Source organism: Neoarthrinium moseri (assembly GCF_022829205.1).
Source record: "Neoarthrinium moseri strain CBS 164.80 chromosome Unknown scaffold74_Wmoseri_CBS_16480, whole genome shotgun sequence".
NCBI classification, from domain to species: Eukaryota; Fungi; Ascomycota; class Sordariomycetes; order Amphisphaeriales; family Apiosporaceae; genus Neoarthrinium; species Neoarthrinium moseri.
In genome coordinates, this window is record NW_026055188.1 from 120648 (window position 1) to 136046 (window position 15399).

At 49.7% G+C, this 15399-nt stretch overlaps 3 protein-coding genes across 3 annotated transcripts; all 3 read right to left on the reverse strand.

Annotated features, from left to right (window-relative positions):
* Positions 1-2877: 2877 nt before the first annotated feature.
* JN550_011834 (uncharacterized protein) lies at positions 2878-4951 on the reverse strand (the record flags this gene model as incomplete). Its single annotated transcript, XM_049310242.1, has 7 exons — positions 2878-3435; positions 3503-3740; positions 3800-4029; positions 4101-4321; positions 4380-4464; positions 4514-4548; positions 4606-4951. 7 exons carry the CDS (start codon positions 4949-4951, stop codon positions 2878-2880), a joined length of 1713 nt encoding a protein of 570 aa, XP_049166225.1.
* A 6237-nt stretch (positions 4952-11188) lies between these two features.
* JN550_011835 (uncharacterized protein) lies at positions 11189-12918 on the reverse strand (the record flags this gene model as incomplete). Its single annotated transcript, XM_049310243.1, has 5 exons — positions 11189-12100; positions 12157-12460; positions 12508-12666; positions 12712-12799; positions 12864-12918. 5 exons carry the CDS (start codon positions 12916-12918, stop codon positions 11189-11191), a joined length of 1518 nt encoding a protein of 505 aa, XP_049166226.1.
* A 310-nt stretch (positions 12919-13228) lies between these two features.
* JN550_011836 (uncharacterized protein) lies at positions 13229-15138 on the reverse strand (the record flags this gene model as incomplete). Its single annotated transcript, XM_049310244.1, has 7 exons — positions 13229-13378; positions 13434-13669; positions 13720-14195; positions 14243-14497; positions 14554-14730; positions 14783-14854; positions 14939-15138. The coding sequence occupies 7 exons, from the start codon at positions 15136-15138 to the stop codon at positions 13229-13231; spliced, it is 1566 nt and encodes a 521-aa protein (XP_049166227.1).
* Positions 15139-15399: the final 261 nt, after the last annotated feature.

The following is a 15399-nucleotide window of genomic DNA, read 5'->3' on the forward strand; positions in this document are numbered from 1 at the left end:
CAGGTCGAGGCCCGACTTTGGGGGGAGTCGTTTCTTTTAAGATGGAGATCGCCAGATCCTTATCGCACACGCATCCATGGATTTGACCTCCACCAAGCCCTGGTCTACCTGCATCTTGGTACTCACAAGGGGCCGCGCCAGCTTATCCCGGCCTGCTTCGCCCTTTGCAGCATGGCATGATGATTGGCCTCGCTACAGGCTAGAGCTGTGCGGCCCACGGCAGCTTGATAGACAGCCAGCACAACGCAGACGCTTGATTTGAACACCACCTGCAGGCGCTCTGTGGTCTGCGTGGTCTGTGACCAAGCGTCGGCGGGGCTGGAACGCTAAGGTCGCTAAGGTCGCAGAGCAGCCACAGGGTATCGTTCCGCTTGTGGTGCCCTTGTAGTGCCCACGAGCCCCCGCATCCCCCTCCCAGTTCCAGTGAGGGAGCCGCCAAGTTGCCAAGGGTCTCGGCAGCGTACTGAACGTTCAACAGTCTTCCAGGCCTTCCTCTTCAGGATGACACTTCTCGAACCACCACCACGGCCGGTAGAATCACAATGGACTTGTACCGTGCATAGGGGTTAATGGCACACGTATCCGAAAGACCTTTCGAGCGGAGACTCTGTAGCGATGGATTCTGGCTTGCTAGTCGCGAAGAAAACCCGCTAACGTAAGCCTTGGGGTAGGGGCTCTCTGTACCTGAGATCCACTACTGTGAACGTCTGGCGGTGATTTCCATTTCTCCATCTCAAGCACATAAATGACCCCTAGCGGACGGGTCACTCTGCCTCCATGCCCAATGTTCTCCTTATAGCTTCCATTGGCACTCCCAGGTAACAAATCTGTAAAATATTCTCCTTCGAACACGGTGTGCGCGGACATTCGGGGAGACCGGCTCGGGCGCTGGTCGGCCGATTCCCCTGCACGCCAAGCTCTACGGTGATTTTTACAAATTGCTTTGAGGCCTTGGCAGACTTGATGCATGGCCCTTCGCAACCAACGGCGAGTTGAAGGATCATGTGTACAAGCGGGCCTTTCGTGCCCAGAACCACCTTTAACCGTGGATGAAGAGATAACAAACAAACCGGAAAGTGTTGGTCACATATCACCACGAATCAGCGGTTGGTCCACGCCGGCGGGATTCGACGTATCAGTCATTCTCTACAGCTTTTGGCCTCGGTTGCATCCAGCCAAGACTCTACCACATTGCGGCACAGAGAGTACAGGTGGGTCAGTTGCTTTCATCGGTCCAGGTATTCGCCCGACTGGCGAAGCGTCAGCACCGCGAGGAGAGGCGAGAGGCAGTTGAATATCACCTTTCCAGACATTCCTTCATATTGCGAACCACGGCCATACTGCATAAGTCGACAGCTGACATCTGGTATCTACAGAGTAGTGTGCTAGCAGTGCTTCCTGGAAGTTGATAACTTGCACGCCGCAGTGAGTGGAAGACAGTCGTTATATACTGTATTGTAGACCCTGGAGCACCCATCCTCCCCCTTCTTTGATGAGGCACATGCTTCTTTTCGACCCGCTCACTACCCGGAAGCATGCCATGTCATAGCTCTAGGACAATCTTGTCCTTTTAATTATCCCCGAGACGAGACAGGATCAGTATTACTCTTTGTTAAAGTATTTTCTCTCTTTCGCCGTCAGGGGCCGAGCCGTCCTTTGTGAACTCGCTATGACAAGTTTTTTCTTTATAAGGCCTTCAAAACTTTGAATTTTCCGCCGCATGAGTATCGCGTAGAAAGAAGTTGGATTTCAGACATCATAACATCAGAAGTATGTATTCCATCGGGTCATTCGCCAAGGGTCTATAGTAGTCATTAGTGGAGATGCTAAGGCATATACAAGCTTTCTTGGAGCACGCCAGGGAAACGCGTCCCAAGAAAGCTTGCATATGGACGTGAGTTACTTGTCTCTGCATTCCATAATCCAAGTAACCGTGCTAATCCGGCTTTTGAAACAACCCTTCCCCTTCGCCAGGAGACAATCGGTGGCGTCTGTCATTCCCCTGCATGTTAATCGAATAACTGGCTTAGACTGACATCTGGGACCTTGTGCTTTTAAGTTATTGATAACCTCTGTCTACCTGATGCAGTAACAATCGACTATAAGCACCGCAAAAGTCACAAGTTCCAAGCTATTGCCAAGTTCCGCTCACTGATCAGGCACATTACTCGATTCCTTGCCAGTTTCAATGAGATCAGGGGCACAGTCTTTTGTATACAGGTGTACATTTTCGCATCTTCATGGTCACACAATGCTTAGGCGCGCGATTCCATGCAGTCTTCTTCGATTTCAGTTCAGTTTGTAGAGATAGTAAAACGCCATACTACCAAAGCGGTGTCTAGAGTGATTGTGTTCTGTCATGACTCACTCGATCTAGGCAGTTTGGAGAGAATTTCTAAGATCAGTCCTGTCTTTGGTCATATCTACGATATTTGAGAAATGTAGTAACACATTCTGCCATGTCACGTTATTCTCTGCAGCCGATTTCCCCAGCAAACTGCATAAACCAGGTTGCAGTCTCAGAATAGTGTATTGGTTTGCTGACCGAGCATTTATTTGCGGTCGAGTCGTTGTGAATTGGCTGTTTGGCTCAAGGCATTCTGGGCTATGCGGATCTCTTGACTTGGGAAAAACGTGCTTACAGTATAACATGATTCCAGCCGGGAATCACTGTAATAAGTCCTCCTTCGGGAGGACGAATTGGTCAAGGGATGTAAGCAAACAACTCATTAACACAACACAATTAGTCTGGCACGCGTGAGCTCATCAACATGGCAGTTGTTCTTTCTTTTGGACCGTACATTAGATGCGAAGGCCACTAGGGCTGACTGTGTAACCTAAGTGAATAGCAGCGTTGTATGATCGTCTACAGCTCCCTTAGAACAGCATGTGATAGAAACGCTTCCACGCTGGCTGTGCAGCCAAATGTTCCCGGTAAGCCCGAATCTCATCCCAGTTCAGCTCTCGGCGACCCGAGTCAACATCCATCTGAGAAGTGCGAAGCCATCCCTCCCGCTTCCAGAAATATCCCACAAACCAGAAGAAAATGACGACAGGCATGGCGAGATACGACTGGAAGAAAGAAGTTGCATCCAGAGGCTCGATAGCAACATAGAATTGGGCGATGAGCACGAGGACAATGAGTACCAAGCCAACGTAAGAGCCGTAAACGCCGAAAATAGCCTGGAACGGGATCTCGTCCAAGGTGTGGCCATGGTACTTCCATGCATTGCGGAATCGGATATGTGCGAGACAGATAGAGCCCCAAGTGAAGAGGGCAGCAAGTCCAGAGAGAGCCTGGAGCCAGGTGAACACGTCAGGTCCACTGCTGTTCAGGTTGACGTATGCGAGAAGGCCGAATGCGATGATGATACCCACAGAGGCAAGAGGTCTTCCGGATCGGTCAACATAGGTGAAGATCTTAGGAGCATAACCCTGTGTGGTGTTAGTTCGGGAACAAAATCATCAAGTAAACCGAAGCAACAGTGAAGTAGTCACTAACCTGCTGGGCAAGTGCAGTCAAAGTACGGCTTCCACCGTAGACAGCAGACACACCGATGGACAAGACAGAAATAAGAATAACAACGTTCATGAAGCTGTCAAATCCGTTGAGGCCAGCGTACTTGCCAACCAAGACAAACGGTGAGGCATTGACGTTGATATAGTCGGCGGCGCCAAGGAGGTTGGGATCATCGTAAGGGATCAGTAGTCCAACAAAGAGAAGACCAAGAATATAGAACCTAAAATAGAGTTAATAAACCACGAACACGGATTTTCGAGGCGAGTATAAGGTACTCACAGAGTGATTCGCCAGAAGACCTGCTTGATAGCACCGGGCAGTGCTGCGACGGGGTTGTCAGACTCAGCAGCTGCCAGGCCGACCAACTCGGTACCAGAAAAGGCAAATGCCGCTGTTACGAAGACGGAACAGAATCCAAGGAATCCATTGTTAAAGGCACCTGGTTCGTGCCATAAACGGGCGCCCCAGTATTCGTTATAACGGCCGTTGTCAGGACCACCACCGAGAACCTGGCATTACACACGTCAGTATTTCCATAGATACTACCTCAAGGTGGACGGAGAATTGTGCGATCACTTACCATTACGAAAGCAATGAGGATGAAGACAACGGTGGCGCCCAATTTGATGCATGAAGACCAGAATTCCTCCTCAGCGTATCCGAGGGTTCCGAAGATATTGACAATGAGGATAAGGACGAAGAAGACTGTGATCCAGACGCCGACGCTGATTTTGCCCTCAGGGTCCCAGTATCCTATCGTCAGCGAGCACACCGTAAGTTCAAGTGGAAGAACCACAGCCCCTGAATCACATTATGTCAGCATTCGCGGTACGGTTATTTCAGCCGCATCAATGCTTACACTGCATGACATAGTTCCAGCCCATAGCGAAGCCCCAGGCGGGATCGATAAAGCGGACGGCGTACGTATAGAAACCACCAGAGACCTATCCTCAATCAGTAGGAGCTCTGAGGAAGGCTTCGCAAGCGACTTACAGGATACATGACAGAGAGTTCACCAAGAGCGTACACTGTGCCCGAGTTATTAGCCATACGTGTCTGCTACGATTGATGGATGTGTAACTCACCGACGTTGAACATCATAATACCAATGATGAGAAAGTCGAGCAAGAGGGATCCGGGACCACCCTTGCTCAGCGCGCTACCGGAACCGACGAAGAAGCCTGCTCCGATCGAACCTCCAATGGCAATCATGTGCAAGTGCCTGGGCTTCATGGTTCGGTCGAGCTCGACGATGCCTTTCCCATAATCTCTCTTCTTGAAGGACTCGAGGTTGAGTCCATTGCGGGTCATCCAGTTGTCGGAGCGGACTGCGCCGTCCTGTTGACTGTGCCCTGTGGCTGCTGTGTACCCAGGGACTCCAACATCCTTCTCGTTGGGAGCAGAGCCATCTTGGCTGCTGCTATGGGTCATCTTGACGGCTTGGGAGAAGACAGGGCCAAGAGAGGCTGTATAAGTGGGAGGATGGGGTCCGAGTAAAGTCACAGCCAGCACAGCTGAGGACTGAAAGGGATGGAGGAAATTCTCTGGAGCGCCGTGGCGCGACGTCCAAGAGTATTTAACAACATCTGGGAACGGGACCCTCGCACGCGGGTCGCCCTATCGTTCCCAAGCCCATGGTTAGTACATATGCATGGGCAAGATGCGGAGTGGAGAGTAGGGGATCAAGTCCACCCGCAACCCGGATATTTTGCCTCTATCACCCGCCAAGGAGTTGGACTGGGTGGAACTCCAAGTTCGGACTGGGCTACCCTGCTATTCGACCAGACCTGATGATGAAGTGTCGATCGCGTATAATGAAAGGGTCTTGGCCCGCCTTGGTCCGAGTTGGCGGACTCGTTATCAGCGCTATAAGTCGCCTTTAGCGCATTGCCCAGCAGACCAAGCCATCCTTCAGCACGTATCTCATTCTCACACTGGTTAGGTGAGCTTCGCCATGAAGTTGTCCTTCCTAATGCACATTTCGTTTATATGGTGATTGAAAGCCACCATACTTGGGAGACAGGGACTCAAAGGCTCGCGACTGGGCAACCAAGACAACTCCCAGTCAAGCGACACCAACTCTCGAGCAGTTCTTCGCTTGGAGCTAGAATGACGACCGACTGACAGTGCGTTCTAGCTACCATGTACCTACAAGCCTAGGTACTGCAGTACGCGGCACAATGCGACGTTCCAAACAGTCAATGCCAACAGTCATTCAAACTTAGTTCTTGCCAAGGCAGGCTAGCCAAGCCCCTCTCTGGTGAGTGGAATTGCCGGCTGGGGTGGGTTTCGCAGTCCCAACTAAGATAAGGCAGAAAAAGAACAGCCTATCAAGGGCATTGATCTAGTATGCAGTTACAAAGGAACGTACGTCACAGGCGCTGAGATAATCCGGGGTAACAAAGCATTGCATTGAAATTTTTACGTCAAATATACCCACCAAGGCAGAGATTCTGGGTACAGATATCGAATGAGCGAGCCGTGCCCTTGCGATTCTGGCCCGCTGGGCATGAAGCCACGCCAAGCAGCCAAGAAGCTGCGACTTGTGCCAGCCGTGTCCGGCGTTGTCCTCTGCGCGATAAGCTGAGAATCGTATGCTCGTCGTTGATAGTGCTAGCTTCGAAGTTTCGCCGCAGCCCTGCGCCAACGGGCCGCCGCGCAAGGGTGCGACCGAGCCCTTCCCACTTTCGATGCCGCAAGCCCTGCCGAAGCAACCGGTAGATCGAGATGCCTGCGGCATTAACGAGCGGGTCATACCATGATGGCCTCAGCTGAAATCTGGTGGAAAAGTGAATAGCAACTCACCTGAATTCTTCTTGATTTAGCCACTTACGAATTGCTGCTCTCGACTGTCACGCGCCGAGATTACGTGTTTCTATCAAGCAACACCAAGAAGGCCCAAAATTCTGGGGAAGCTCGGCATCATACGTAACAGAAACATTCGTGAGTGGTGTGCCAGGAAGCTTGGTGCGGAGCAATTGTCGATAACATTCATTTGAACCCACCTCGCCCATGCTTCGCGGGCCAACGGGGGGCATTGCTGAAACCGTTGCAATGGCAATCTCCAATGAATGGCAACGCGTCGTGATCCCAAGACGCTTGCTTCGTTAGATCGTGCCGTATTCACGGGAAACGCACTGTATATTTGGTTAAAGGCTCGAACTAGGACTGATTGACTCGGACCTGCTTGAAGCCACAGGCTTCCGTTATCCGGCATCCGCTGATAACCGCACTCGTTTCGCATGCCCTTACCCTTTTGGACGCCGGTGTTATTCGCCAAGCTGCATGGAATTTCACTAGAACATTGGCAGGATTGGCATGCCGCAGGTAGAGATCGGCATACCCGAATCTCAATCGGGGGGGAGGAGGTGTGACTTGTGCGGAAACACCAGTGCAAACTAACGCGTCAGGCCGCCAAGTGCACAAGCCGCGCCAGTCGGCGGAGGGCTGTTAATCCCTCCGGACACCTTGCGCAGTTCCCTAGGAGGAACCATACATAGTAGCCTTCTTGGAAGAACAACTAGGTACCAGCGCCTGTCGAATCATGCTTCACCAAGGCAAGGCTGCGCAACCCGAACACCACGGTGATGCGACCGTGCTGCGGCTTGAGGCCTCACAAAATGCAGCCCACAAACCTACCCCGGATTGTCTACATATCGTACGTCAAGGAGCAGCTCAGCAGATGACACCTTTGTCCCCCGCAACCGGCTAGTAACTGGAATGCAAGAGACGATGTGTCACAGATACTCAGAATAGTCCACTTTGGCAATTGCCTCGTCTGGGGTAACAGCCGCTTGATTCATGCCCCAGATTGTTGCAGTCTCCACACGACGAAACTAACAACCGCTATTATATAAGATCAATTGTTTATGTACATCTTCATTGGAGGAGCACAGCCACCTCCGCATGCTGTGTATATGGCTCAGTCATGGGGTAGGGAATTACGTATCAGCATTGTTCCTGGAACGGAGTCTAGCCCTACCGCTTGCAAGAACATCTCTATTCAGGTCCTGATCTGAGAAACCGCATTTTCCCAGTCCGATTATGGTTGGCGCAGGTCATAGCATGGCTGATCAATTAATGGGCCGCTTTGACTTTGTTGAGTTCATGATTCTGGAGATTTCAGCTCCTCCGGCCAACGTGAGGTATTTCCCCTGCTTGGCGCGTATGTTCAAGATGATTTTGGCTGGATAATCACACCCCAAAAGCACAGGGGCAGTGCACTCAGAATATCCCTTTACGACTTTTTCCAAAAACACCCTCTCGTCCTCAACACAGACAACTGAATCTGCCTCGTACTGGAGTAGAGAATAGAGAGCGGTGTCTGTTCTATCACCACCCAGTCTCTAACCGAGGGAATGTAAGCAGCAGTCCAGGACATTCTGTCTGTTGGACCAGATTCCAGCTCACAAAATCTCTTGCATGATTTCCAAGTATCTACGTATAGTGATTACCAGTAGGTATTTCTAGTTCCTATAGTGTCCGCCAACTCCAGTCCCACGAACAATTAACTTACAAAAAGAAACACGAATTCGACACTTATCAGTCGGGGGGCTCTCATGTATGATCATCCAGCCAAGAGTATACCGCCAGAATATGCGGCAATGGACCGAAGATCCTCCAAGCCGCATCATCAAGCGCTTCAATGGGCGATGCAGCCGGTGCCAGAGCAGCAGTTTCATTCCCTAGCCAGCGCCTCAATTCTTTATCTGCCGTGAGCCACTCATCGGGTAGCGATTCCGGCACCTTTCATGACATCAACATATATAGCATAGATTATTGGGGATTGTGTCATTATTTTACCTTTACTCCCATTTGGCGGTTGCTAATCCAAAACTTGACTTGGCTCAATCGCCCTTCACGGGTCCGAATCATCTCCTCCGAGTATTTTCGACAGGTTTCGATCAATACCTTCTGTTCTGCTAGTTTCCGCGCCACCTGTCTACCGGTCTGTGTTCTACACTTTATGTCGTTCAAAATAGATTCAATAAGTTCGAGCTCTTTTTTCGACGTCTTTATGTCTTGTTCCAAGTTTTTTTCGGCTTTGACGAGCCAGTTTACATGGACTTGCACCAGCAAGGACTCTTTCTCGAATCGAGATTCAACGTCGTCCAATTGTACCCCGTACGAAAATTTAGCTCTTCGTGTACCTCTGGGTCTTGTCACCGCTAGCCTTGGGGGCTCGGCTGTTGATCTCTTAGTTGCCTGACGCCGTCCAAGCCTAGAGTCAGGCCGGTTGGGGAATGCTGGGGGATTATTGACCCTGTCCATATTTTTTCGGGACTGTGAAAGCCCTCTACTAGATTCGCTCCATGACAGTGAACCACGTATATCAACACCTGCATTGGCAAGACTTTAAGGACTGTGTGTAGCAAAGCGCAGTTTCTTTGTTTTTATAGTCTTTCTTTGGCAATGGGGACAAAGACGTAAAGGTTTCAGCTCACAGCCACCAGTGATTATTCCATGGCGTATTGGAAGTCTCGACAATGAACCAATTGAAGACCGAGGTGCAAAATACAGATCACTCGCGAGCAGCGTCATCTTCCTGATCTAGACGCATCACGTAACCCTTCTCGGGCTAGAGACCGAAATGCTTTGAACTTATATAACTATATTAAAGTACAGAAATGGAGATTTAATATCTAAGCATTCATTATGTATCTCTGTAAAAGTGCCCTGATATGATCATTCGTTTCAAGAAGTGCCGCGGGTTTGCTGTGATAACTCCTCGCGTCCTTGGTGCGGATTGCATTTCGAACTGTTCCCAGAAATTGATCTAATATCGGCCGATTTTGGGGGTCGACCGCCAAACACCTTACGATTATCAACTGCAAGCTGTTTCATTGGATGTGTTAGCGGCGGGGCCAAGTACACATCTCATACTCACTGAGGCAGCAACCGCCAGAATAACTTTCAGAGGCCACATTCTTGAAGTCGCGTCGGAAACAGCATAAGTGTGTAAGACTCGGTGGGGAAAATAAGAGAGCCCGGAGTAAATTACTCATAATCTACATTCGAGAGTTCGTCTTGTATAGCCGTGCGACAGTCACCCAGTTCCATGGTATCTGCACCCGTAATGACCCGCGTCATTGCCTAGCGCAAGAAATCAGCACAGATTCACTTCAAGCTAAGAACAAGAAGAAGGATCTGGTGGACAGCTCTTATGAGACAACGTACCATTCCCATAGCGAGGATATTTGCATCCGTACCATTACTCCGCCGTCCTGTTGTTCTACTTCATAGAAGTTAGGTCTATACTTCTGGACGATAGATTTTCTGTGGGTCTCCTTTTGGATGTGCATGTAGCCTCCAAAGGCTACAAAAGGTACTACTCACTATCGTTCAAGTTCTAGTTCATCGTCGAATATACATCGATTTCGGGCTGAATGTCGCTCTTCGTCCTCCTCTAACGTTGCAAGGTCAAAGTCGATTAGCTTCAAGATTGGAACGAGGCCATGCTCTGAGTTTGGGAGAAGGGAACCAAACAAGACTGGTAATCATGTCAGCGGCTCATCACCTGTAAGAGGTTGAGTTCTGGTATTCTCTTGTTGACTTTGTGCTGGGGGGGGGTAGGCCATGGCTACACAGCCCCTCACCACTGTAATCAAGTTAGCGCAATTGAATTCTTGGGGCACTTGATTATACTACATAGTATATCAACTTACTGCAGGGAAGAAAACACCACAATATTCGGTTTGGTATGATTATTTCAGCACCGCGCAGGAGAAAATCAGCGAGGGTTCCGTTCTCCATGTATTCGAGAATCATCAATGGGCTTCCCAGTCCACCCTTGTCTGTTCGGGAGTAGTGGATTATTGCATATTGCAAGAACATTAACAATATGTTCAGCATATCGGAGGGGCTATGAGCCCAAGCAAGGCCACTAAATCAGCTGGTTCCCGTAGATGAAGAGTAGGTTGTGACCATCGCCACACCAGAACTAGCCTAAACCCTCCATTCGCTAGCTAGGTGTAAGAGGGCTGATAGAGAGAGCGTTGTCACAAACCTGTAACCATTTAATTTCGTTCTTAATACCATCGGCGACAGTATCGTCATCATTATTAGGGCTCTTCACAACAAATTTTCGTCGCCCAACTGGTAGTCTCTCTTCGAAGCAAGTGCAATGCCCGCTACCACTGTCTGACCAGAGTAGCTACCCCGGTCACGAAGACTTACAACTCGTGGGTATCGAAGCAGCCTTTCTGTGCACGCAGAATAGATTATGAAGAACCCCCAGCATAACTGGACTTCAAAGAATAGGGATCCGTGACTATTCTGGTTGAGATACATATGTTGTGACTCAATTAGAATGTACATTAGAGTGGAGGAGAACCAAGGCCCAACTGTGACAGGATATTTAAACTGAAGAAACACGAGCTCTTTCCATTTACTTGAACAGGCCCGGGAAACCGCAGCTGGTTGGCTGCGGGAAGTCATCGTGACTACTTCCAGGTGAATTACGGTGCAGATCAGCTTGACACGATACACTCTTGGACGTACGGCAGCTTTCCTTAACAATGCACTCTGCTCTGTATTTCCTACTCAGAGCTGAATTGAAGCAATCTCTGCCATGCATATCTATGAAAATAACACATTTATGAAACAAATAACAATTACGTTTCAGTTCAAATGCGAAAGTATCTCGACTAATCATACTGTCAGATAGCATTAAATGAATGCAAGCAAGTCCTTACGCTTTCTTGAGACCAGAACCCAGTCCTGACCATTCTGATCCGTGTCACCACTTGGTGCGGTGGCTATCACCTTCTCATCATCATCTGTATCTGCATCATCCGGCTCCGGATACTTCTTGATGTGCTCGAGAGCCCATACCAGTTCTTTGCTGAGCACTGGTGGGATTCTTCCATCGCCTACCAAGGTTCCCAGGCCAGCAAGTTGGAACAGCCCATCAAGCCATTGTTTAGTCTCACCTGTATCCCACTGTATGTCGTGGAACTTTCTCCCCTCCCTTTCTGTGATCTCTTGTCTCTCCCGTTCCCACTTCTCTTGTTCTTCTTTCTGCGGTAGCGGAAAGTGGTTGCGGCCTGAGAATAGTCGTGCTAGAGCAATTGCTTGGTATTCCCAGCTCCGGAAACTCAGTACCCGAGGCATGCCCACTATGGCAAGGGTCTTGAAGTCTTGGAAAAACGTATGCCAATAGCTCTTGATCAGCTTGCCTGCATCGTAATCATACAACGGCCGCCCATTGATTTTGTCATTCCAAAAGGGGTATGATGCCTTGTATCCTGTACAGTAGATGATCGCATCGACATCATCAAGGTATGTACCATCCACAAATATTATTCGACCGTCAAGTCGATACTCTTTGACGATAGGTTTCCAAACAATGCCTGGTGGTGGCTCGCTCCCTTCCCAGCGTGCTTTTGATCGCTTAGAAATGTAGATAGGCAAATCAGCCGTCGACAACAGATCCAGGCTTAAGTCGTGACCCGATGCTGAATTCCCAATGATCAAGATTTTCTGGGAGGAGTACACAAGCGGCGTCCGGTAGTATTTCGAATGAACCACACGCCCAGGATACCTTTCGATGAAGGCCTGTAGGCCATCTACATGTGGGACCTGGATAAAATGTTAGCAGGCCACTCGGCAACAGCTGACTCCGCATGCGCACGCACATATGGAACGGAATAGTGCCCGTTTGCAAGAATCACTGCATCAAAACACTCCTCCCACCATATGTCAATATGGCGAGCTGAGTCGTATTTTCGTAGAGTGAGTTTCCATCTTTCCGGTCCCCCTTTCAATGACGATGGGAGTATGGAGACATCCTCCACCGTCGTGTTGAGTACTAGGTGAGAGTCGATCTTATGCTTGGAGCTGTAACTCTCAATATATTGCCTTGGAATATGGTGCGGAACAAATGGGCCGTAGGCAAATCTTTCGTCGGAGAAGCTCATTGCAATCTCGGGTACATTGGTCCTGTTTACTTAGTGCGGCGCCGTTTAAAGCAGCAAGACAAAACGTACGTCAAAGAATTATATACTGGCGTCTTGGAGTATCTCTCTTGCTGAGACGGGGGTAATGCGCGAGGCAAGCTCTCAGGTATACTCAATTTCGGATCGATCTCCGTAGGTAGGCTACCTGGGTGGACCGGGAGTGGAGGCTGAGGGTCGGCGTCGTAGATCCTGTCCGATAAGAAACTAAATATCAAATTCTGTAGGAAGACTCACCAAGTCCCACCAGGTTTTTCCCTCCTTTCAAAGACTTGAATAATATCGAAGTAGTTCTCTGCTTTGAGCGCGGCAGCTGTCACTACTCCTGCGGTCGTGACTGATCAGCATCAAAGGAAACCTATCAACACTGGGCACCTTCTTGATCTTACCAGCTGAGCCAGCACCGATGATGGCAATAGACTTGATCTTGTCACCTCCGCCCATTGTTACTTGTTTCAATTAACGACAAAATGAGTTGTAGTCATGGTGTCTTTCTCATCTGAATGTCTTGGAACTTCATTAGTAAACCTTAGCGGGGCCGACCCGCAACACCCAAGTCGCAATCTACCACGACTATTTCATCATTCCTAGCACGTGATATATGAATGATTAAGCCATAAAACGTGACAAAACATCTCGACAAGGTACACAAGTGAACTTTTTCACTCCATCTTTGAAATGACATATCAGTCATCATTTCTATGGTTGTCTGAAATGTCTTTCACCGGTCCGCGCAACCTTCTAACAGCGCCACTTAAAGGACGTATCTGAATCCAACAGCCCTCTCGTCCAAACCGCCCGTCGGACCGACAACATTGCCTTCGGCGTCGAGCGTTTCACGAGCTGCGAGCTTTCTGTTGTCCCTCTGAAGGACCAGGCGTACAATCAATGCCATGATTGCAACCTTATCATTTTGGTTAGTTGTGCTCAAGTGCGAACCAAGTACAAGCAAGACTCACTATAAGCGCAACTGCAGCAGTTGCACAACCTCCCGCAAGGTATCTCGGGCCGTCTGATGCTGGGTACATGTAGGACCCGTAGATGTTGGCGCAGTTGCCAATCATGTTTGCAAACGAGATGCAAGCTGATCGCTTGACCAGAGGGCGTGGAAAGCTGTTAGATACCCAAGCCAAGATGATCTGATAAGCCGATACCGCCCCCATAGGCATCAAAAACATTGCGAAGAACCTCGCCGCTGTCGTGCACGTTAGCGAAATTCCCATTGCTCCGCGCGGAAGGTCTCACCCGTATTTAGTGAAGAGACAACAATAATATTTCCGACGACGGATATTAACATCAAAGCTATGATGTGCCAGCCTCGATCCTGGTACTTTCCAGACGTGTATGTCACGACTAATGATACCAGAAAGGTTCCGATCCACACCGGGGCTGTGATCAGTAGAGTCTCGATGTTGCCGTATCCCAGAGTCTTCACGATGGTGGGGAAGAAGTACTGAAAGGATTGCGATAGCAGGCTCAGATGCTGTAACAGTGTAAAAAGGTAAAGGCGAGGATCCTTCAAGGCCAGTTTTACACCCTCTTTGATCGTCGAGGCACTGGTTTGGTCCGCCTCGCCGGTATCTTCAATAAGCCTCCATTGAGCATAGGCACGCTCCCCTTCAGACAGCCACTTCGTCGTGGCCGGATAGTCAGGAAGCACAAATGCGGATACGATTGCAACTCCAATGGTAATGACGCCTTCGATAATGAAGAGCCATCTCCTACGGGGATCAGTAAAGACGGACCAATTGCCTGGTGTCCCACTTACCATCCAGAGATCCCATGAGCGCCACTTAGGTTCCCGAGCACGCCGGCTCCCAGCAATCCCCCGAACGCATTGGCAAGCGAAGAACCCGCATAGAACCAGGCGATTCTGTGTGCCAGCTCATTCCTGGTATACCATGATGACATGAGGAAGACGGCACCGGGAAAGAAAGGAGCTTCGGCAAAGCCGAGGAAGAATCGACAAGCAATCAGCCCACTGAAACTATGGGTTGCGGCCTGTGATGCCGATATGGTTCCCCTGCAACATGTAAGCTCGGACAAAAACAGGGTAGTAACCTCTCAAGTCGGCCCTACCAGATTGTCATTGCTACTCCAAGATACCAGGAGGGTCGAACCCTCGTAATGATAAGATTTGATGGCAGTTGCATTAAGAGATACCCAACGAAAAGGATGCTGGTTGCCAAGTTGAAGTCCGTCCCCGTCATACCCAGATCAGCCTCGAGGGTTCCCAACCTCGCTTGGGACAAATTACTAGACTTCATGTTAACTCCTTTAATTCCATCTTGGGATACATTGGACTTACTTCCGGTCCAAGAAATTAAGCAGATACCTGGTGTCGTAAATGTAAGTTCCCATGCGCGTATCGTCGGATGTTCTACACCCTGACCGGGAATGATCACCGTGACAACCATGCACGATCACACCAGTATAGATTGTAGGATTCAGAACGTCCACTCACATCAAGATCAACAGCGGAAGCAAATGTATGTCGACTTTTCTCAAGAGCTTCTTTGTCATGCCATGGTGGTATTCTAGCGTTGCACCAGCGAACTGTCTGTGCAAGACATCAACAGTCTCATCGCCAACACTGCCATTCTTGTGCTCGACGCCGTGTGCGGTGGCCTTGTCGTGCCCGGTGGTGTCTCCTTGAACAGTCATCTTGGACCATTGAACAGATGGTCACTTCCGCAACGGCTTCGGGTCCTGGGACTCCCTAGGTATTTCATCTGAGTCTCTCGGCGAGTGCACTGTTTAAGAGGACAAGCTTCGATGGAGGATTGAGGCTCAAGCAGCACTAGCACGGCACCCTCGGCTTCGCAAGGCCAGCAGGTGCGCTACCGTCATCCATCGTCTCAAGTTAGCTGACCCCCAACAAAGCGCCAGTGGGGTGGCGATCCTTCGGGTCCGGGGAAGAGGGGA